Source organism: Lactuca serriola, chromosome 4 (assembly GCF_051521515.1).
Source record: "Lactuca serriola cultivar US96UC23 chromosome 4, Lser_US96UC23_V15, whole genome shotgun sequence".
Taxonomy (NCBI): Eukaryota; Viridiplantae; Streptophyta; class Magnoliopsida; order Asterales; family Asteraceae; genus Lactuca; species Lactuca serriola.
The window spans coordinates 57,766,393-57,789,954 of NC_136411.1; the positions used below are offsets into that span (position 1 = coordinate 57,766,393).

The 23,562-nt window shown below is 33.6% G+C and overlaps 2 protein-coding genes across 2 annotated transcripts; both read left to right on the top strand.

Annotated features, from left to right (window-relative positions):
- The first annotated feature begins 1,759 nt into the window (after positions 1–1,759).
- Positions 1,760–2,768, top strand: LOC145098408 (uncharacterized). The gene is made up of 3 exons (XM_079036040.1): positions 1,760–1,951; positions 2,033–2,282; positions 2,380–2,768. Exons 1-3 carry the CDS (start codon positions 1,760–1,762, stop codon positions 2,766–2,768), a joined length of 831 nt encoding a protein of 276 aa, XP_078892166.1.
- Positions 2,769–16,101: 13,333 nt separating this feature from the next.
- Positions 16,102–19,775, top strand: LOC145101650 (lysophospholipid acyltransferase LPEAT2-like). Its single transcript, XM_079038896.1, has 14 exons — positions 16,102–16,875; positions 16,964–17,144; positions 17,241–17,300; positions 17,390–17,553; positions 17,652–17,715; positions 17,873–17,941; positions 18,110–18,205; positions 18,303–18,347; positions 18,439–18,509; positions 18,658–18,724; positions 18,893–18,943; positions 19,016–19,126; positions 19,229–19,276; positions 19,389–19,775. The coding sequence occupies exons 1-14, from the start codon at positions 16,361–16,363 to the stop codon at positions 19,560–19,562; spliced, it is 1,716 nt and encodes a 571-aa protein (XP_078895022.1). The 5' UTR covers positions 16,102–16,360; the 3' UTR covers positions 19,563–19,775.
- The last annotated feature ends 3,787 nt before the right edge of the window (positions 19,776–23,562 follow it).

Consider the following 23,562-nt stretch of genomic DNA (forward strand, 5'->3'; position numbering starts at 1 on the left):
CCCCCGAATTAATGACAGTTGACTATGTCAAATCCATACTCTCGGACTAGGGACAATGATTGTGTCTAATCCATGCTCCCGGATAAATGACATATACTAAAGTTCTATTCTCTGAGTATAACTCACTTGTACTCGTAAGAAAATACTACCCAATATTCCTCATAATTAATTTAGGTCTACTCTTTATCCTAAATCATCATATATAATCAGGTATGTTCTTTAACACGTATTTCAAGCAAAATCAATTAACTCACACATAAACATATAATTAATACTTCAATCAATACTTGTATTAAAATCATGTTCATGAAAGAGATTATGCACTCACCTGATACGGTGGTGATTCCGAACTCTGACAGAGCTTCGCTTCTTAAAAAAATAATTTCCTTCGACGAAACCTAGTATTATTACCACTAGAGTTTAGTCTATTATTTGCCGAGACTAATTAATAGTCTAGCTATTATTACTATTATATAAGTGTTAATCAATACTTATATAACCTATAATAATAGCCAAAGTACTTGTTATAAGTTCCTAATAACGTTACTATAATTAAATAAAAGCTATTTAAAAATAGCATAGGCGTAGCTCACTTACAGCGGGTTTTATGGAAAATCTGGCTTCGCTGGAGCAGTGTTTCTGAGCCGAAAGCTTTTCTTCTCAGAGCCGTCGGGCGTTCCGGGGCTTCCTTCTAGTGCTAGGGAGGTTCCATAGACTTGGGAGGGGTTTAGGGAGGCTAGAGAAAAGTTAGAGAGAGAAAGAAAGGCTTATGGTGTGAAGAAAATATGAGGAGTTCACCCTTTATTTATAGGAGTTTTATAGTAAAGTAGTCTCTAAGATTCGTCCGTATCTTCCGCGTACGAGCTATGTTTTATACGTTATTTATATCCACGCGTTGGTATTTACAAGTACTACAACTTTCATTTAGACCCCGTCGGCTAATTCTTATTGTATCTCAGATTTACAAAACTGTGTTCGAATTCACCGCGCTCGAAAAGTAAGAGACTAAGCTTCGTTCATATCTTTCGCATACGAGCTTAGTTTTTGATGTGATTAATATCCACGTGTTGGTATTTATGAGTACTACAACTTTCATTTAGACACTGTTGGCTAATTTTCATTCTATCTCAGATTTACAAAACTATATCAAATTCGTCGCGCTCGAAGATTAGAGACTAAGCTTCGTCCATATCTTTCGCATACGAGCTCCGTTTTCGACTGTCTTTTTATCGTTTAACTCCTATTAACGATATCTTCATTTCTCGTTTAGATTATTTTGGATGAAAATCAACTGATCTAAAATTCGAATTATCGGGTTGTGCATTGTTATGCTAAATGTTAGAAAAATCATAACTTCCTCATACGAAGTCAGATTTGGGCGTTCTTTTTATGGATGTTCTCGTTTTAACGTATACTACAACTTTGGTTTAGATAAATAAGGCTAAAAAGTCCTCTATCGTAAATTCACTATTTACGTTTCATGGTGTCGTGTCGGTTTTGCCGAAAAACTTCGACGGGCCATAACTTCTTCGTTATAACTCGGATTTCGACGTTCTTTATATGTACGGAACCCTTGAGACATATTATAAAACTTGGTTAAGATTAATCCTTCTAAATAATCTTCCATTAAAAACTCATTTTTGACGCTCATTGTCTCTAAATTGGCTAGCCCGAATCTGCGGGCGTTACAGCTTAGGAGCTTTAAAGAAAGGGTTTAAGATTGGGATGAGGGATTTTTTTGGGTTTGGATGGTGCTTTCATGAAAGGACCATTCCTAGGTCAGATTCTTACAGCTGTTGGGGTTGATTCCAACAATGGAATCTATCCCCTAGCATATGCAATTGTGGAGACTGAGAACACCGATAGCTGGAAATGGTTTTTGGAATGTCTTGGAGATGACTTGGACATGCATGCTAACTCAAACTTCACATTTATCAGTGACAGACAGAAGGTACTTTTATGGTTAACATATTTTTCTAGACAACTAACTTATACTTATATACTAATTTAGTTATTTACTTCATGTAAACAGGGTCTCATACCTGCTATTGCACACATATTTCCTTGTGCTGAACATAGATATTGTCTAAGGCATATCTATGAGAATATGAGAAAAGTATGGAGGACTACGGAGAACAATGAACATTTGTGGAATTGTGCTAAAGCCACAACCATCCAGGAGTTTGAAACACTGATGAGAGAGTTCAGATCCTATGACGTGGAAGCATATGAATGGCTTATGAAAATCCCACCCCATCATTGGGCTAGAAGCCATTTCTTAGGTAATTACTTATTTGTATAATTTTATATATTTTCATTATTTCCCATTGATTTTACTTACCAACATGTACTATATAATAACATGTAGGGTAATGTCAGATATGTTGTTGAATAATTTGTGTGAAGTTTTCAACAGTAAGCTCATAAAAGGAAGGGATAAACCAATAATAACCTGTTTGGAGTTCATAAGGGAATATCTTATGAAAAGAGTATGTAATGTGATGAAGGTGATAAACAAGTGCACAGGTCCACTAACACCTACTGGTGAAAGGTTGTTACAGGCAAACATATCAAGTGCTTCACAATACACTGCAAGATGGAATGGAGTGAGTAAGTACCAGGTTAAAGGGCCATGGAATGATCAACATGTTGTGGACATGGGACAGATGACTTGCAGCTGTAGGAAATGGGAGTTGACAGGCATGCCTTGCAAGCATGCAATTGCAACAATCAATGAAATGGAAGACAATGGTGAGCAAGTAGGATAACTGTACACCTATGTGCATAAGGTGTATTGGCTAGAAACATGGAAAAGCATGTACTCTTTCACAGTCGACCCTATCAAAGGAAGGAGCATGTGGCCTAAGAGTGATTGTCCAACAACCCTTACCCCTCCACCATACCACAAGCATCCAGGAAGACTAAAAAAGAAAAGGAGGTAAATTGCTGATGAGAAAAGTGTAAGCCAAAGTCAGAAAGAGAACCCACAACAAGGTCAATGTGAAAGTCAGAAGCTAACTAGGAAATTTGTGAGTGTGACATGTAGTAAGTGTAAGAACAAGGGCCATAATGCCAGGACATGCAAGGGTAAGGGGGGGGGGGAATGGAGGTACCAGTCAAGCAAATGAAGTTTGAAGTGTTGCAAGGGTAGGCTACTAGATTTTGTGTTTTATTTGTGGTTGTGATAGTTGGTAATGTTTTAAAACTATAGTTATTAAGTAATATTTATGCCCTTTTGAACTTGGCTATGTAATGGTTCTGCACTTTTGAACATGGTTATGCAATAGCTATGTAATTTTGGTACTGCTTAATGGTAATGTTTGGTTTTTGTTTTGTTAAAGCAGTTATTGGTAATGTACTTTCTGGTATTCTGTTATGGTTAACATCATAGTCAATATTTAACATTTTCAGCATTGCACCATACACTATTATCATAACCATTTCAACTGAGACAATTTATAACAAAAACTAACACTTTCATTAAAACAAGTTACCATTGATAACCAAAAACTAACACTTTCAGCTTACAATTTTTAACAAAAACTAACACTTTTCAGCTTACAAAAACCAACACCAAAACACAACATTACAACAATCTTCCAAAAACTATACCCTAACATGTAAGCCCTAATTCCTAAAGTAGATAACCAAAAGAAGCAGAACCCAACTTATAACCAAATACATCTTGAGTTTTGTTGAATCACGTTGCATATTCCCCAAATCCAGCTCATGCCTGTTGATTGTTCTCAGCAATCCTGGTATTATAGTTGTCGATCTTGGACACATGGGGGGGGGGGGGTCAACCCACCCAATAAATCCACATTTTGAATCCTACAATTATACAGAAAAGTGGATGGATTATTAAATCAAAATCGTTGACCTAATTTTGCACATTGTTACCTGTTTAGGGCATGCAAAGAAATGACGACCAAGGTTTAAATCTGTCTAGGAGGTTCGCACAACAACATCTCTTCCACAAAAACACAGTTGTTGCACCATTGTGAGTGAACAAAGAACTCGATCAACCAAGAAAGAGTAAGAGAAAAAGATGTGTTGTCTGAATGAAAATGAAAGAGAAGAGAGACGTTGTGGGTTGGGTCTTAAAGGAGTTTTCAAACCACAGGGACCAATAGATGAAAAGACGAAATTACCCTCACATGGAGGGCACGTGCTACACTAAACGGAAGGAAATAGACGTGAATTAACTCCAGGGACCAAAACCACAAGAAGTTTCATGTTTTGGACCAACCATGCAACTTGAAAACATTTTGGACCTTATCCATAATTTTTGGATAACCACAGGGACGAAAAATGCAGTTTTGTCTTAAATATAAGAGATAGTTGAAAAGATTATCAAAAAATACCTATTTATATATATATATTTTTTTATACATTAAATTCCCAATATTTTTAACGATTTGGTAAAAAAATCTTAAATTTTATTTTTTTTATAGGAAAGTCTTAAAATACCGACAGTATTTGACATGCTTACTATTTTTTGCCGGTTAGCCGGTAACTAGGACTTTACATTAAAAAAAAAAGTTTATGATTTTTTTTGTCAAATTGTGAATTAGGACTTCATTGTCAAAAAATAAAGTTTAAGATTTTCTTGTCAAATCATTGAAAATATTAAAGACTTTAGTGTATATATCATTTTTTTGGTTAGAAATTTAATGATATAATAGTCTTTAAACATAAGAGTTATTGGAACCTACATGGTCAACTAGATTTTATTAAAATCCTTAACATTTGTTTCTTATTAAATAGTTTTTTTAATCTCACCAAATCGGCAATGAAAAAAAAATAGAGATAATCAACAAAGAATGAATCATGGTTGTATTGGCTTTTTGCAGTCCTAAAATAGAGAACTAAGAAACTGGAAAAGACAAAACTGTTCTTCTTACCCCTTCGCCACATTCACACCTTTTTGACTATGCATGTTTTGTATGAGTTTATACAATAGGATAACGACACAGTAGCACAATGAAGTTTTGGGTTTGGTCCGATTTGACCATTTGGGTTTTTGTTTGCTTATTAGGTCATCTAAGTTTTACTGTACATGTGAATTAAGCTATTATCGTTAGTTTTTAGTCATTCCACCGTTAACCAGTTGCTCTAAATTACACGAATGACCCCTATGGTTAAAAATGTATTCGTAGTTGGTCCCAAAAGTAGTAAAATTCACCATTTTTTTAAATCTCATATCTATAGTAAATGAAAAAAATCCCATTCTTCTTGTTTTATTAGACGATAATAAATGACGCCGGTACAACGAGGTTATACCCAAAGGTGTCAACGATTTGGGTAACAGAGTAAGTTCAATCCACTAAAAAATCATTAAAATCAACAAACTTTTCACACCACAGTCGTTTACTTCAAAACATTTCCCAAATTAATCCAATCCAACCAAGATTTCGGTAACTCATTTGATATCTTCGAATCACTATTTGACTTGGGCGGCATGGGCGACAGAATGGGAGGTCGTAGCTCCCGCAACATGGCCATGAAAGGTGAAGATCAAGGCTACAACCTCATTCTAAAATTCAAAGAAGTTGTATTCTAAATCGAAAAAGAAATCAAAATATAAAAACTCAACACCTGTCAAACTTGCAAAGGATTTGACGCCAAACCCAAAACCACTGCTTCTCGTTGCTCCCCATGCGACGGTCAAGGCCAAGTAATATCCTCCGCCAGAAGTCTCATTGGCATCTTCCAACAAGTCATCACTTGCTCCTCCTGTAAAGGAACCAGATAAATCTCAACTCCCTACAACACATGCTCCAGTGGCGGGCGAGTCCGAAAGTGAAAATGAATCAGCTTCAAAGTCCCTTTTGGTGCCGATTTCGATAAACGGTTGAGAGTTAGTTCAGAAGGTAACGCCAAAATAAGAGGTGGACCCGACAACTGTAACTTGTTTCTGATACTCAATGTTCTTCCAGATCCGGTGTAACATCCGATCTAGGTATGTATCAACTTTCTTGTCTTTATTTTTAAAAGAGGTGGAAACGATGTGGTGGTGCATCACCATGCTGTGGCGAATTATGTGAGATCATGGGATTTTAATGACCCGTCACGACGTCGTCTTGAGGCACCACGACATGGCAAGTGTTTTTTTAGTGAAAAACCTAATTTTTGAGTCTTGTACCATATATAAGGAGCATTAAGGCTAGGGTTTCAAACTCCATCTTCCTCCCAACCTCAGAAACCCTAACCCTAGCCTCCATTGAAGTTGTGAGCTCATTCTTGGTGCTTTTGGTGATTTTAGAATGAGAAGGAAGCTCTTGTTGAGGTGGTTACTTGTCAAGCATCATTTCTTCAGCTAAGCTTATCTCTTGGACCTTGGTGAGTGCCCAAGACTCAACCTTTTCTTGCCATGTTGCTATATCTTTTGTTTTGTCCCTTTTTTCCCATGATTTTGATGGTCTTAATGATGGGTTTTGGTCATAAGACATCCTATGTGCTCATACAAACCCTAATGCTTGGATCTAGGTTTCTCTATTGTACATGCAAGTTATCCAAGGCTATAAGCCCTAATTCTAGCATATGGGAATCAATATTAACATATAATTAGGTTTATGATATTACCTTGATTGTTATGTAGCAATAACAATCCCAATTCCTCCTTGAATTGACTTTGGAAGGCTTAGAGTCACAAGTGTCACTCCTCTAATGGTTCACAAACACCATAAGCAAGTGGAGAAGGTATAAAGAGAGAGGAGAGATGTATAAGAATTTGTCCCTAAGATGCCTTGGGAAGGTCTGGACGAAATCAAGAGCCAAAGGGGTGTTTATATAGGTGTAGAGATAGGGTTTCAGTCCTTATCCTTATCTAGTTGCTTGCTCACCAAGCAACCCATAAGATAAGCCTTGAATCCTTATCATGGTCGAATTCTAAGGCCTTATCACCTCAAATTCGTCCAACCTATCCTTAGGATAATCCTTACCTTATTTTGTAACTATCACATAATTACAATTCAGCCCCTCTAGTTTAATTAATTACATTTGATCACAAAATTAATTTTTAATTAATTATTGACCAATATTAATTAAACAAGTATGATTTCTCCTTTAACATATTATTCTTATAACATATTAATAAATCATAATAACCTCTCTCTTTATTTATTTCTCCAATCAAGTTGCTTTGGTGAAGGCAACCCAAAAGGACCATGCACCATCGGGTCAAGTACATACCAAAATAGTTATGGACTTAGACACTAATCCAACAGTCTCCCACTTGGATAAGTCTAACAACTATTCTGCGTATGACTTCAGATCCCGATCTGCAATCGTAGCTTTCCAAAGCCGCTGTCAACTCTGATCATATCAGATACGCGTGTCCTTAGATAAGGGATCATATATTCCTCCATTCTAGATATCGTATGAGACATGATTTCTAATCATTCTCTTTGTACTATATCTCGATTCCTGATTTATGACGACTGACTAATTGAACAAATCAAATTAGCTCTAGCCCGGCCGAGCATTTACGTTTGTCATCACTAAACCATCGAGGGGCCCAAAGATATCGCTTTTATCCTACTTTGGATAAAAGGAACGGATAAACTTTGATACAATGCTTGCTTGCACTTACTCACCGAATCACACACAACAATATGTTTTATAACACCAAGTTACTAGTGCGTTTACATATTATCAATGTGCAACCGATTTGCAAGATACAACTCACACATCTCGGTTTCAAGAATATAAGATGTTATCGTCTCACCAATCACTCGTGATACAATTTCATGGAGTGATCCAAGTGAGCGTGGGTTTAATCTAATGCTCAAATCATATTCATAAGCATTCACGAACGTTGCAGCAAACATTTTCTTATGTCTAACACTCTTTTAGACAACCCACACACCAATTCACGACAATCTTCATTCATATCTACTTCCAACATATGAACGACTGTGGCCCGTTCGAATAATTCGATTATTCTTAATAAACTCAATTATTCTGGAAGTCAAAACATGCAAAGTGAAACATAAGAATAATACTAATCCCATATGGCCTCAAACCTTTGAGTATAAATAAAACTCCTTTTATTTATCACCATATCGATTACTCATTATTTGTCGTTTCGGGTAATCAACTTCTTACTTGAATTATTACACTTGTCCCATGCTCTTAGCATGCACACAATGTTTACCTACGGTTCTTACTTTTGTGAAATAGATCAAATTGAACACATTTCCAATCATTCTCATTTCACAACTCCAAATCCTTTTCCATAAGTTTAAGAATATCAAATTCTTGCCACTTATAGAGTATGCTAGATTCTAACATTTTATGCAACGATCCTTTCGTAATGTCACTGCACCAAAGTCACAAAGACTATTTCCAATGATATTACAAAGTCCTCTATCGGAGATTGTTACAAGACAATTCCTTAGATATGATGTCTCTCACTCAAAGTACTTTCCTTTGAACATCCTTTTGCATAAAAGTTTCTAATCTTAGACATAGATTTTTCAATATTCAATTCCCAATATGGACACGCTTCCATATTTTCCATATGACAACTCATTCTTAATAGAATCTTATCTATTCATAATAATGTCGATATTGTCCATCCAATATGGAAACATTTCCATATTTTCCAATACTATACTTCCAACTACTCACAAGCGACCAATCCTCGTCGAACTTTGGATTGTCCTTTGATAGTTGTTTAATTGTTTTAGTCAAAACCGATTCTAGTCCTTTTTCCCTCTAAATGCGCTAGACATTTGGAAAATTTTAGAACGGTCAAACATTAAACAATTTGCAATCGATCCTATACCCGAAGCGTATGGGACACGACGCATAATGTTTTATTTGCTATGTTCTCAAAATTCGAATTGTGAAGAGGAATGCCGTAATCATAATCGAAATTTTAAGAACACACTATGTACCCTTGACTAAATTTTATTAACATTCCACAACCTAAGACTTTAGATTTGAAATGAAGTATAATATTCTCTCCCTTAATTATAGCAAAACAACTTTACAACCCTTACGACTTTGCAAGGTATAACTCTTGTTTTCTATAATTAATATTGCCAACTTGCAATACATGCCTTAATAATCATACAATCATAACTTTTATGCTCCCACTATCATGATGATTATTATAAACATAACACTTATGCTCCCACTAGCTTTGACATGTATTCAGAAACAGCTTAACTTTCAGAAAAACAATGCTTATTGAATTCCTTAAGTTCATGTTTCTAATAGTTAGTGCTTTGATAATCTTTTATCAAGGCTTCTTGAACTTATACACCTTTGCCTTAGATAGTTCATATGAGTGTCTAAACAATTGCCAAACCTCACAATTCAAATTATGGAAAGGGATACCGTAACCATAATCGAATTCGAGAATGCAATTTTACAATCACTATCTTCTTAAAATCTTTCTTAGTGAAAGCATTTCCTCACAGTCATTTTCATGAAGGAGGAAATCTTATGACACTTAGATTTAAACGGTGTATTTGTTCCTATCCATGTGAATTTGTCAAAACCAAAGTTTACGACAAATTCATACTCATATGGATCGAACTTGATTTCTTGCCTTATGGTAACACAGCTGCCCACCATGTCTTCCAAGTAGTTAAGCAGCTCACCCTTTCCTATCAATGTACCTTTCATTGATTAAGGTGCTTTGCCTTTTATGCGTTCAAAATGAGAACTCATAGAACTCACTTGCATAATTAACTCAATTGGAACAGCATAGAAACAAAATAATGTCAACACGATAGGTTGTAAACCTCAACTCGTGTGCTAGTGATGATCGATAAGGTTTATTTGATATGTTCTTGAAACCTTTCAAGACCATTAAGACTCCTACTTACTCCTTGTCATATAAGATTCTCTTGTCAATAAACATTTCTTGACAAACAAATATTCAAGAGTTAGTGTAGTTTTTATCAAACACTTCATAAATTGGTCCTAGTTGGTCTTTGTCTTATCCAAGACATCACAACTTTCCACATTTGATGAATGTTATAAACCTTTTAATACTTGTCACTCATTATCACAATCTTAACTTTAAGACTTGTTATTGGAACGCTGTACGATTGACTTCTTGATTTAACCATTTCTTCAATCTTTGATTCCTCTTCTTAAACATACAATTGTACTAAGACTCACTTAGAGGATCAATTGAGATATGGTTCTTAATCATTAAGACCTATCATAAAGCATAAAAGCTACTCTCCCTTCTTCTTAGAATGGAGAAACTTTTATCTTTCTGCCTACTTGATTCTTCTTATTCGTTCTACTATTGATTTAAACCTTTTAATCAATTCTGAATTACACTTAATCTTATAAGTGTAATCATATTTACTAAACCTTTAGTAAATCATGACGAATATCATTGTTACTCTTATGGTGGACTTGATCAACACGCAACTTTGTGTACTCGATCTCCTAGTCTTTCACTTGACACTTTGTCAATGAATTAGTCTAATTTCCAAATATGAAATTTCTCATTCATCGTGCAACCAAGTTGCATGATTCCAAGTTTCTGTCCAATTGAAACTTGGGCGATGAGAAACTCTCCCTATTTGGTAAACTCTCAACTTTCCATAAATAACATAATAAGAACCAAATCCATTATTTCTAATAATAGAAACATTCAAACATCAATTTTTCATATATGCCAGTGCAAGGATAAATAAATAATATAAAATCAAAATTTATTTTATTGCGGAAAAATTTGTCCTTACAATGCAACTCATTGAAAAACTTATGCTAATACATCTTTCTTAGCGATCTAATTCTAACTCTAAGTAGTAGCTCAAGAATCTAATCTTCAAGTAATGCGATCGAAATCCATTCCTTCACGGTTAGATTCTGCTCACTTCTTCCCTTAAGCTTCCTTTCTTTTCTTTGATCTTACAAACATCAATTGTAATCTTATCACATTATGTAATAAGAATCTAGAATAGAAGCTTAAAAGAGTTAGTTAATGGATTTTACCTTTATTAGAGCCATACATTTCGACTCTCCCATCTCTTAGATCTCTTAGGTAAATGGGGCAGCTTCGTCTCCAATGCCCTTTCTCTTGGCAATAAAAGCAAATTGACTCTCTTGGAACAGGACATGGAACTACTTCAGACATTGCCTTTCTCTTATGATCAAACTTTTCAATCATAGCATGTCTTTCGTTGCCATTGTCTATATCCATAGAGGTCTTGAAGGCAGATTCACCAATCAACTTTGCTTTTCTATTGCGCCAAACCATTGCTGATTCAACAGCAATAAGCATATAGGTGAGATCTATAAGGGTCACGTCGCGGTTCATCATATAGTACTCTCTTATGAACTCACTATGAGTTAGGAAGTGACTGAAGAACCCAATCAACAGCCAATTCCTCACAGACAACGGATCCTAACATTCTTAACTTATCAATGTGTGACTTCATCCCTAGGACGTGTGCACACACCGACTTTCCTTCTTTATGTTTACTTGCCAAAAGGGCTTGAGTGATCTTGAACTTTTCAAGCCTTTGGACTTGTGGGTTAGGGAGAATAATTTGAGGAGGAGGAGGAGGAAGTGAAGCATGATTATCGTGGAATATCATCTTCATGTGGAATGCTTGTTCCACGGGATTTGAGAAGACCATAGTTGTCAAACTTTGACATCTACAAAACGGGAGAAAACGAATTCAAGTTAGTTGATTGATTGAGTCCTTAGTAAATCACCCAAATGAGATACTAAGGCTAGGACCCAACACAATATTCTACAACTCGGGAGAGGGATGCCGTAACCCTAATTGCAGAATATTTGAAGGTAAGTGAATGACGATTCACTAATTTCCACCACGAAAAACGAAAAAGAAATTTAAGTTTTAAATCTATGAAAACTCCTAGATCCTTTGAGATTCATTGAACTTTCAATGGCATGTTTAAATCTCGATATGCCCCTCTTGTTTGTGACTGGGATGCCGAGGATCACAAAGCGGGTGTGAATAACCATGCAAACTTACATGGTGCCCTCACATGTTACAGATTGGGAATTTTTATGAAAACATTTAGTTACTTTAATAATTCATTATACTTATAATGGAAGGTTTCGTCCTATCCTACCCGTTCGGCTAACGACCCTCCACTAGTCAAGAGTGCGGTGGGTAAGAGTGAATACTCATTCAATCGCCATTTTATAGGCAATTTCCTTAAACACCCCTTATAGACCAGCTTCGTGAATGAAGCCTACTAACGGTAAGACTGACTTTTATTCATACATATATATAATGTTAGACTTTTAATGTTATATATAGTATAGGGTGTATTTTATACTTTTAAAATATTAGGTGGTCAAATTTAACAATTATACCTTTAATTCAATTAAACTGTAAACCTAAACTTTTATGAATTTATTAAACCTCTTTTAATTATACACCTTAATTAATTAATAAAACCATAAGGGTGTGATTTGAACTTTTTCAAAACTATACTAGAGTTTTAGAATTTAACATTCCTAATTAAACTTTTAATTAACTTTTAAATTCCAAAACTTGAGGGTAAGTTTTGAAACATTTCAACACATTAGGGTTTAGAATTTAAATATACATCAAAATTAAACCATTTAATCAAAATTTAAATTCCAAAACTTGAGGGCAAGTTTTGAAACCTTTTTCAAAACATTAGGGTTTTAACTATTTAAATTTCAAAACAACAAAACTTTTGGGTTCAAATTTAAACTATAAAACCTAAGGGGAAAATATGAAACTTTTCAAAGCACAAGGATCAAATAACAAATAATCTAAATTAACATTTAATTACATAATTATCCATATTTGATTTATTTTAATGATTTCTTGCAAAACAATTTATCAATTTAGTCAAAATAATTAATCAATTATCACATAAGGAAACAATTATCTTATTAATTGATAAATATCTTCAATTAGATCAAAAATATAGTCAAATATATCATAAAATCGGATTTATATTGATCTAACATGATAAGGTAACTATCCATAAGCAAAAACAACAAGAAATCGCGAAATACCCTCCATCTGACGAGTTGACTCGTCGAGTCAAGCATGGACTCGTCGAGTCTGTATGGACTCGGCGAGTCCAGCCTCCAGAACACCAAAAATCGAATTTTTCAGATATACAATGCATCAATACAATTGAAACCAGTCTAGGCTCTGATACCACTGATGGGTTTTGGTCATAAGACATCCTATGTGCTCATACAAACCCTAATGCTTGGATCCAGGTTTCTCTATTGTACATGCAAGTTATCCAAGGCTATAAACCCTAATTCTAGCATATGGGAATCAATATTAACATATAATTAGGTTTATGATATTACCTTGATTGTTATGTAGCAATAACAATCCCAATTCCTCCTTGAATTGACTTTGGAAGGCTTAGAGCCACAAGTGTCACTCCTCTAATGGTTCACAAACACCATAAGCAAGTGGAGAAGGTATAAAGAGAGAGGAGAGAGGTATAAGAATTTGTCCCTAAGATGCCTTGGGAAGGTCTGGACGAAATCAAGAGCCAAAGGGGTGTTTATATAGGTGTAGAGATAGGGTTTCAGTCCTTATCCTTATCTAGTTGCTTGCTCACCAAGCAACCCATAAGATAAGCCTTGAATCCTTATCATGGTCGAATTCTAAGGCCTTATCACCTCAAATTCGTCCAACCTATCCTTAGGATAATCCTTACCTTATTTTGTAACTATCACATAATTACAATTCAGCCCCTCTAGTTTAATTAATTACATTTGATCACAAAATTAATTCTTAATTAATTATTGACCAATATTAATTAAACAAATATGATTTCTCCTTTAACATATTATTCTTATAACATATTAATAAATCATAATAACCTCTCTCTTTATTTATTTCTCCAATCAAGTTGCTTTGGTGAATGCAACCCAAAAGGACCATGCACCATCGGGTCAAGTACATACCAAAATAGTTATGGACTTAGACACTAATCCAACACTTAAGTGATGTGATCTCATAAAGTTTGCAACTTTATGAATCTCCAGGTCAATTTGAGCATTTTATGTCTTGAAATTGAATTGTAATCAAGTTTTGATGTCATGCATGAGATTTTAGTCATTAAACCCTATTTTTGACCTAAAATGGAAAAGACAATATTGGACATGCAAGTCCATAAAGCCATGATTTTTATGGTCACTTTGGAGTGTGAAACCTTTTTGGAAACTTTGCACGTGCAACTCTAAGAATTTGGTGATTAATGAGAATCTTGATGCATTAAGTTACCATTAGTAGTTGGGGTTGGGATTTTGGCTTATGAGAGGGTTTGAGGGATAAAGTTAGAAACTTCACCCATCAAGACCATGGGAAGGACCATATATGAGCCTTGGAGTTTTTATAGTTAAAGGAAAAGGACTTAATGGTTTAAGATGTCCAGACGCATCACCATGACGTGGTTGAGGTCGCCTCGATGTGGTGACTTGATCTAGACCTGCTTGTTTTGTCGGTTTGTGGCCACAACGTGGCGACTCGTTAGGTTGACTTTTGAGTTTGACTTGGATTTAACTAAAGTTTGACCTAGGGGTATTTTGGGTATTTTGATATGCTATTATGATTTTGGGTCAAAGTATTTATAAAGGTAACTAGTAGAGTTGATTTTAGAGCAACATGTTTTTTCACTTTCTCATCTGTCTGTGAAATGAGTCTTCTCAATGTATCCATGGGTCGAAGGCACCAATGTCGACTCATTATTGTGTTATTTAGGATGATAGTTATTATGTGGCTTATATGAGTTTGTATGATGGGTTGAAATAAACCCTAGGACGAGGCCCACTATCGTATGCACGGGTTGAAATAGACCCCATGGTGGGGTCCACTATTATATGATTGGGTTGAAAGGACCTCAGGACGAGGCCCATATGTGTTGATCAAATTGAAATACACCCAGGGATGGGTCCATATGTGTATATTAGGTTGGATTATCCCCCAGGGGTAAGCCCATTTGTATGTTTGTTATAATGTGGTACTTTAAAGAACTCACTAAGCTTTGTGTTTATAGTTTATGTTTATGGTTTCAGGTACTTCTGATTCGAAAGGGAAGGGCCCGATGTGATGACACAACATCCTCCCCTCACGATTTCTGCATTTTGACTAATTGTACTATGATATTTTGGATATTATATTTGGTGATGGTTTTTGAAACAATTAATGAATGAAATTGCTAGTCTTTCAATGAAAATTTTTATCACTGTTTTTTTTGCTGTTACATCCAATGTTGAAAACATGACAATACGAACATTCTATACACTTGGTAGTTAGTCCCCTGAGTTTCAAAAATGATGAATTTTACTACTTATGAGACCAACTACAAATAAAATTTTAACCATAGGGACCATTCGTGTAATTTAGAACAACTAGTTAACGGAGGAATGATTAAAAACTAACGACAATGACTTAATTGGCATGTACAGTAAAAATTAGACGACTTATTGCGCAAAAAATAACATAAATAGTCAAATCAGACCAAACCCAAAACTTTATTGTGCTACAGTGACATTATCTCTTATACAATCTGTCACCTCTTTCCGGTTCAAGATTTGGCAACCAAGAAGAAAGCTTTAAAAGTCTTCTCACCCTCTCTCGCTCTCTCTTTTGCATATGTTTCCCCTAATTATGATTGTAGCAGGGTAAAGATAATGATAGTAAGAAACATAGTGGTGCCGTGAGGAAAATCACAATTAAAAGTGTTTAGGCTATGTTAGATCTCACGAGGCTGATAAAATTATTTGTTTATAGGGAAACCAAGAATATACACTAAAGTCTCCATATTTTTAACGATTTGATAAGAAAGTCTTAAACTTTATTTTTTTGACAGTAAAGTCTTAATTAATGGCTAACCAACAAAAATGGTAAGCATGTCAGAAACTGACGGTAATTAAGACTTTCCTATAAAAAAAAATAAAGTTTAAAACTTTTTGTCAGATCGTTAAAAATCCAGTGTTTTTCGTAACATTTTCATGATATTGATTTACGATCACAAAACCAAATACAAAACAATCACGCGTATGTAACACATCGAAGTTCGATATAAGTACTAAAATGTCATTGTAAACTTGTCTTGATCTAAAGTGCGCTACTGTTTATGGTGGACACGCAAACGTGTTTCCATGGACTAGATTGCTCGACCCTCAATTGACTAACAACACAGAGTGCATATCTTAAATACTAAAGCACATACTTTTAGCAATTTAAGGACGTCTTTATATATCTAATCCCCAAAAGCGGATTGAATTCTCTTCATGGTAATGGTATCCAGCGACTTTGAAAACATCCAATACAGTCATACCCATAAAAACCTTTAAAGTCGCCCAATTCGCTGTAATTTTTGACTGGAAAACCCATCAATGGCAGCGGCTAAGGATCTCAAAACCCCTTTACTTCCTTCCTCCGACGACCAGCGCCGCCTGTCACAGCCACCATCCGATGCCGATCATCAACTTCATAACCCTCAACTCATCCTAGACGTCATCGATCATTTGGATCCTTCCGCATCTTCAAACCATGAAACACCAACAAACGAATGTTCAATTTCTATCAATACCCAATTGGATTTTGATGAAAACCCATATGGGTTTATTGGGTCAACCGGGTTTGAAGTTCCCGGGTCGACCACGGTGGATCCGTTTAGGAACCATACACCCAAGATTGAAGGGGTTTATGAGTTGGTTAAGTTGTTGATCTGTGCGCCGATTGCATTAGCTCGACTTGTATTGTTCGCATTCTGTTTGGCAATCGGGTATCTCGCTACTAAATTTGCATTAAGTGGCTGGAAAGATAAACAAAATCCAATGCCCAAATGGAGGTGTAGGGTTATGTGGATCACCCGATTGTGTACTAGGGGGATTCTGTTTTCATTTGGGTAAGCTCAATATACCCTATTTTTTGTATTCATTTCACATCTACGAGTCAAACTATCCTGAACTACTGCTCATATTAACCATTTGCAGATACCATTGGATACAGCGAAAGGGAAAACCGGCTCCAAGGGAAATTGCTCCTATCATTGTATCTAATCATGTATCTTACATTGATCCAATCTTCTTCTTCTATGAATTATTCCCAACAATTGTTGCATCTGAATCCCACGATTCCATGCCCTTTGTTGGTACCATTATTAGAGCTATGCAGGTAAAAAAGTTCATCCGCAATTCACATATATCTTCTTTTTCTACGTTAATATCTCGAGTCTTCATGGAAAAAATTTCTTCTTTTCTTCACATATAGGTGATATATGTAGATCGATTTTCACAACAATCACGGAAGCATGCAGTAAACGAGATAAAGGTAAGCAATTTGAGAGGTGTCATTGTAAATTCACATATATGTATGTAAGCAATTTGATACAGAATGTGCATTTAAGGATTTGAATACAGAGAAAAGCCTCCAGTGACAGATTTCCTCGGCTACTTTTATTTCCTGAGGGAACCACAACAAATGGAAGGCTGCTTATTTCATTTCAACATGGTGCATTTATACCTGGTTATCCTATACAACCAGTTGTTGTTCGTTATCCTCATGTACATTTTGATCAATCATGGTAAGAATTAAGATCATAATCAATTTTGACTATTCCATTGACTTCTGTTTTGCACATTTTGATCAATCATGATTTGTGATTTATGACATACTTTGTAGGGGTCATATTTCATTGGCGACACTCATGTTTAGAATGTTCACACAATTTCATAATTTTATGGAGGTATATAACTATATACTCATTGTTTGTTGTTTAAGCATGTAAATATATGTACATGATTTGCTATTTATGTTGGAAGAGTTTGTAGTTATAAGTTATAACAGGTTTTCTTTGTACTTCTTTTTAGAAAAAAGTAATAACTAAAATTTGAATTGATTAGGTTGAATATCTTCCCATTGTTTCACCCTCAGAACATCATAAGGAAAGTGCTGTTCGTTTTGCTGAAAAAGTGAGTTTTCTATTTCATTATAATTGCTTACAGCTTACTTACAAACATTTTAAAAATACACGTTACAATTGCTTAGCTTTTAGATCTTTGTTTTCAAATGATTAGGTTTTCAAATTTTTTGTTTTCAAATTTTGAACTTAATAAATCTTTGTTTAATTATTTATGCAGACAGGTAGAGCCATGGCTCGTTCTCTCAATGTTGTGCAAACATCACATTCGTTTCTTGATTACTTGCTTCTTTCAAAGGCAGCTGATTCTGGACATGTATATATATTTATTTATATTTCTACTTTTCTTACAAAAAACTATGTATTAAAAAGGAGTGAAACCACATGTTAATATTGTTCCATTTTTTTTACAGGAAAATCCATCTCTCTTTGTGGTTGAAATGGCAAAGATTCAACAAGTGAGTGTATATCATAAGTTCATTATAATCAATTATCACTTCTGTTATTATAATACTTGAGATGAATCTTTGTGTTGCTTTTTTTTCTCAGTTATTTCATTTGAGCTCTTCAGATGCTCTAGACTTGTTGGATAGATTTCTTGCTATGAATCCTGATTCCAGGTATGTCATTATTAATATCATTGTTTTTAATCATGTTGTTTAGTTGTTCATCTCTAATTTCCACAATTCTATTTCTTGATTCAATTACTATCTTTTTTGCATTTAAGGAATTTCAAGAATCTTATTTAAATTACTATCTTTTTTGCAGTGGAAACGTCAAAATTCAAGATTTTTTAAGAGTTTTAAGATTAAAGCGTTGTGGTCTCTCAGAAAAGGTCAGTTGTCAAATTGTTCATAACATCATCTTTATTACAAGTTTCTTGATGAGATTGATCTTGGCAAGATTTAGACTTTAGAGGGCATTTTTGTAAAAGTACATATATGCCCCCTTGTAGTTCCCAACATCATAGATTGCTTATTAGCATCATTATCTTTTTTCACAGATGTTTGAGTTCATTGATGTGGGCAGGAATGGGAAAATCATCTTTAAAGAGGTAAACCCTGTCTTCTAATGCATGCATCTTTAGAGGGTATTTTTGTAATTTACATCATTTCGTACCATGCAGTTCTTGGTAGCATCAGCTCATGTACTCAACCAGCCATTGTTCCAGCAAGCTTGTGAAATGGCCTTCACTGAAAGTGACATTAATCAAGATCATTACATAACTGAGCAAGAAGTAATATTTTTTTTATATTTTTTTTAAATTTCAAATTTGTCCTCATTGAGTCATTGTCATGATTAAATGTTTTGAATAATTCGTTTCTTGAAATTGCTACAGTTTGGTGTTTCATTGATGCCAGCCATGGGAAGTTTGAGTACGGATGAGGTGAGGGACCAATTATGTCATTTATGTATAGTTTAGGGACCAGTTATGTCATTTATGTACAGTTAATTTATGCCCTTGACATGATCATGAAGTGAAAATTACTATATTGCAGATAGATGGGCTGTTCAATCTATTTGATGAAGATGATGATGGTCGGATCAGCAAGGGCGATTTTGTAAATTGCTTAAGAAAGAACCCATTGCTCATTGCACTTTTTTCTCCCCATTTCATGAATAAAGACTTGGATCAAAATGCAGCAGCTGGTTATTTAGAGGAAATTGTGTGATGTATTCAGGATCAAAGGGGCATTTTTCATGGAGCTTTTGTCCTTATGGATGGGCAATTGTGTAATTTTGTTGGGTTGTGGGGGTTTATAGACAAACTGGTAATCATAGTTTCATGTTCTTTTAAGTACATATTGAATGAAAACGAAATGATGTGTCGCAGTTGAAGTAACGAGCCTTCATAAAGGTGACTACAGTTTAAGTGCTGTTTCTTATTTCTTTTTTGACCGAATAAACTGTTTTAATGACTCTTAAAGACTATTTTATCTTAATGATCGTCCATTATAACATATGATGTAAGCAAAAACTAGATAACAAATAGGTAAAGATTTAATTCATTAAGCTAAGTGTTGTGGTTTAATGAGGGTGGTTTAACTATTAAATTATTTTTTCCGTATTAAGTTCTCTCTCTCTCTCTCTCTCTCTCTCTCTCTCTATATATATATATATATATATATATATATATATATATATATATATATATATATATATATATATATATATATATATATATATATATATATATATATATATAAGTTCAATCCCATTTAGTTTTTTGATCTTTTCGTCTATCAGATTTTGTATTTGTTGATACTGAGTCAGAGGAACTCCCCCGTTTTTTGATCTTTTCGTCTATCAGATTTTGTATTTGTTGATACTGAGTCAGAGGAACTCCCCCTTTGTATGACAGTGATTGACACTAAAGAACCATGTGAAAAAAAAAATGCATCAATCTCATACATATGTTTATTTAAAAACAAAAGTACAACAACAACGGATATCCTTAATGATAGCTTCTTCAATACCTCTTACATATACACAAAATCTTGTATGATCTGTGAAGAATCGCATTAGTATATACAAGGTAACCTTATTATTATTATTATTATTATTATTATGTGATTCCTTGACCTCATGGTTTTGTTATGATTTAAAATATTTTCAATTTTCAAGTAACTATTATGCTTTTTATAACATTTCTTCTTCTTATTATCTTATAAAACCTGGTCAATGCATGAAAAAGACCAATATACCTTTACTTTCTTGTCTTAGGATAATTTCTTAACAAAATGTATTATTTTCCCTATCTTTCCAGCCTCGTAACTCGGCTCCGATTTGGGAAAACTTTATATCGTTGGAAAGCTTGTTAGGAGTACTACAAGTTCCGTATTATTTGTTTTGTCTGAATATGTCTAGAATGGGAGTTTGTGAACATGGCAAGTCAGAATATTACAACATTTCAAGTGTTTAAACAACCAACTTCAAACGACCATATTTCATTCATTACATATCAATTTTGTCTGATTCTTTTTTCTTGTGTACTCTTCGTTTTATAGAATACAACTTTGCTTTATAATGTTATTTATATTTAGCTATGAATATCGACTTATTAAGCTTAAAAGTTACACGTTGCAGCTGTCAAATTCCCAAATCAGCATTTCATTAATTTTTGCCAAACTTTGCAACCTAGTAGATTTTTCATATGAACTCCTTTTAAGCTGATTATTTTTGCTATTGCTTCATTTTCAAGTCTAGCAAAAATAAACTTTGTACCATTTTTCCTTGCCATTCCTTTAGGATTGACTTTTATGGTCTCAAAGTTGGCATTTTATCACTTTTACATGGAATTACAAATTTCATATTCTTTTCCATTTTTGCCCTTGAACTTAATGCATTACACCATAAGCATATAAAACTCATATAACTCGTACAATGGTGACATATTTACAATTATATCCCTTGTTGGTTATGTAAAATAAACAATTTACCCTCTTTGACCATTTTGCCCTTTATTGCTTTTTGTCAATTTCCAACTTATTTCCTTTTCTTTCTCACCTTCTAAACATCCAGATTATGAGATGTTACACATATTCATATAGTTATTCATATGCATATGCATATATTTATTCTTATACATATGCATATGTATATACTTATGAATATGCATATACTTATTCTTATGCATATACATACTAGGTGTGAGACCCGCGTAATACACAAATTTATATATATATATATATATATATATATATATATATATATATATATATATATATATATATATATATATGAAGATATAAATATTAAGTAATTTTTTTTAATGAAAGTATTAAATATCAAGGTGTAAACATTAAGTATTTTTTAAGTAAAATTTCAAAATAAATGCAAACAAAATTGATGAATAAATAAATAATTCAATTTTTACTAATAAAACAAACTACAGAGAAATAGTTATATTTTGGCCATATTCGTGGTTTAGCCACTTTTTCTTTTAGGTTTATCAATGAAATACAACAAAGTTTGGTTGTTTTTCCTATGTAAACTATTTTGGTCTAAAATGACAATACACTTTGAAAGAAAACACCAATTTTGAATTATGTACATTGAGGGAAATATATTAAAATTTGAAAAATATAAGGAAACAAATTAATGACACATTAATTACTTTCTATAACCTAAAAATTAGAATAGTTAATTAAGAAAATTGAAAATTTCTACAAAATTACAAGTGAAAATTAATTTCTAAGAATTAACCATAAAATTACATGTGACAAAATGCATGAGAATGTGACAAGTGACAAAAATTGTTTTTATTTATTAGAGTAGAAGAGAAGATGCTAATTCATATGCATATACATATATTTATTCATATGCATATATTTATTCTTATGCATATGCATATTCATATACATATGAATATACATATGTCACGTACTTATTCTTATGCATATGCATATACATAATAATCATATGTATATAATTTCCTTATGCATATACTTATTTTTATACATATGCATATTCTTATACTTATTATTATGCATATACTTACTCTTATTCATAAAGTATTCATATTCATATGCTTATTATTATTCTGCATATGCATATACTTATTATTATGCATATGCATATACTTATTTATATAAATATACATATAGTTATCCATATGCATATGCATATACTATCATATACTTATGAATATGAATATGCATATACATAATAATTTTATGTATTTAACTGTCTTATGCATATACTTATTCTTTTATATATACATATACTTTTTCATATGCATATCCATATATTTATTCATATGTATATGTATATATTTTCTCTTATGCATATAGAGGCATTAAAAATATTTTTAAAATTACACAGTATATTTTTGCGTTTACGCGGGCTGTGTAAATGACAGTGTTAATTTACACTGGCTGTGTAAACGTAAACGTGGGTTTGAAAGCAGATTTTCACCATTCTTAAAGGGGGGAACCAGATTTTTACTTAGGGGGTCGACTTTTGGAGTAGAGAAAGCGATTTTCTTGAGGATTTTGAAGTTGATTAACACTTGGGAACATTTGATTTCATTTTGTAAGAACTTTAATTTCATTTTCTAGATTTGTGATCTTGTTCTAGTCATGAGTGGCTAGAACCCTAGATTCTCCAACTTTATGTCTTGACTTCTAGTTGTAATTTCAATCATATGACTTAATGTTTTCTTTCAATTTTCTATCTAGTGAATTTGATTTTGTTTCAATCGAATGTTTGATTGTAATTGTGATTCTTATTGGTCATTTGAATTATGGTTAGATCATTCAAGTTATCTAATTGCAAAATTCGTAATTGTTTTGTAAATTGGACTAGGTAACAAGCACTAAACTGATTTCTATTGAATGAATTTAGTGTAAATCTTATTCACACATTCTTATGCTCCCGAGCTTATGAGGAGTATTAAGTGTTGTTGGGAACATTCACATAAGTTTAATGCAATCTTTCAACCTAATTCTAAGAGCTTGTTTAGATTAGATTGGTAAGGTTAGGATTAATCAAAGAGCTTATTTTGGTTAATCAATATGGTGAATGGGAGGTGCTAGATCTAGTTAGCATTTCCATGTACCAATTTAGATAGAATTGAACAAATATAATTTCATCCTTGGAATCACATTGCTAATTTGTCTTGCATGGAGTTGGAGTCCTTACAAATCTTGAATCTACTTCATTAAATCAATC

Bases quoted from the DNA above. Each gene is read 5' to 3' on its own strand.
- LOC145098408 (XM_079036040.1), top strand. From the start codon at position 1,760: ATGAAAGGACCATTCCTAGGTCAGATTCTTACAGCTGTTGGGGTTGAT. The intron at 1,952-2,032 runs GTACTTTTATGG...TCATGTAAACAG, and splicing joins TTATCAGTGACAGACAGAAG to GGTCTCATACCTGCTATTGC. The intron at 2,283-2,379 runs GTAATTACTTAT...GGGTAATGTCAG, and splicing joins GGCTAGAAGCCATTTCTTAG to ATATGTTGTTGAATAATTTG.
- LOC145101650 (XM_079038896.1), top strand. From the start codon at position 16,361: ATGGCAGCGGCTAAGGATCTCAAAACCCCTTTACTTCCTTCCTCCGAC. The intron at 17,942-18,109 runs GTGAGTTTTCTA...TTATTTATGCAG, and splicing joins CTGTTCGTTTTGCTGAAAAA to ACAGGTAGAGCCATGGCTCG. The intron at 18,510-18,657 runs GTATGTCATTAT...TCTTTTTTGCAG, and splicing joins GCTATGAATCCTGATTCCAG to TGGAAACGTCAAAATTCAAG.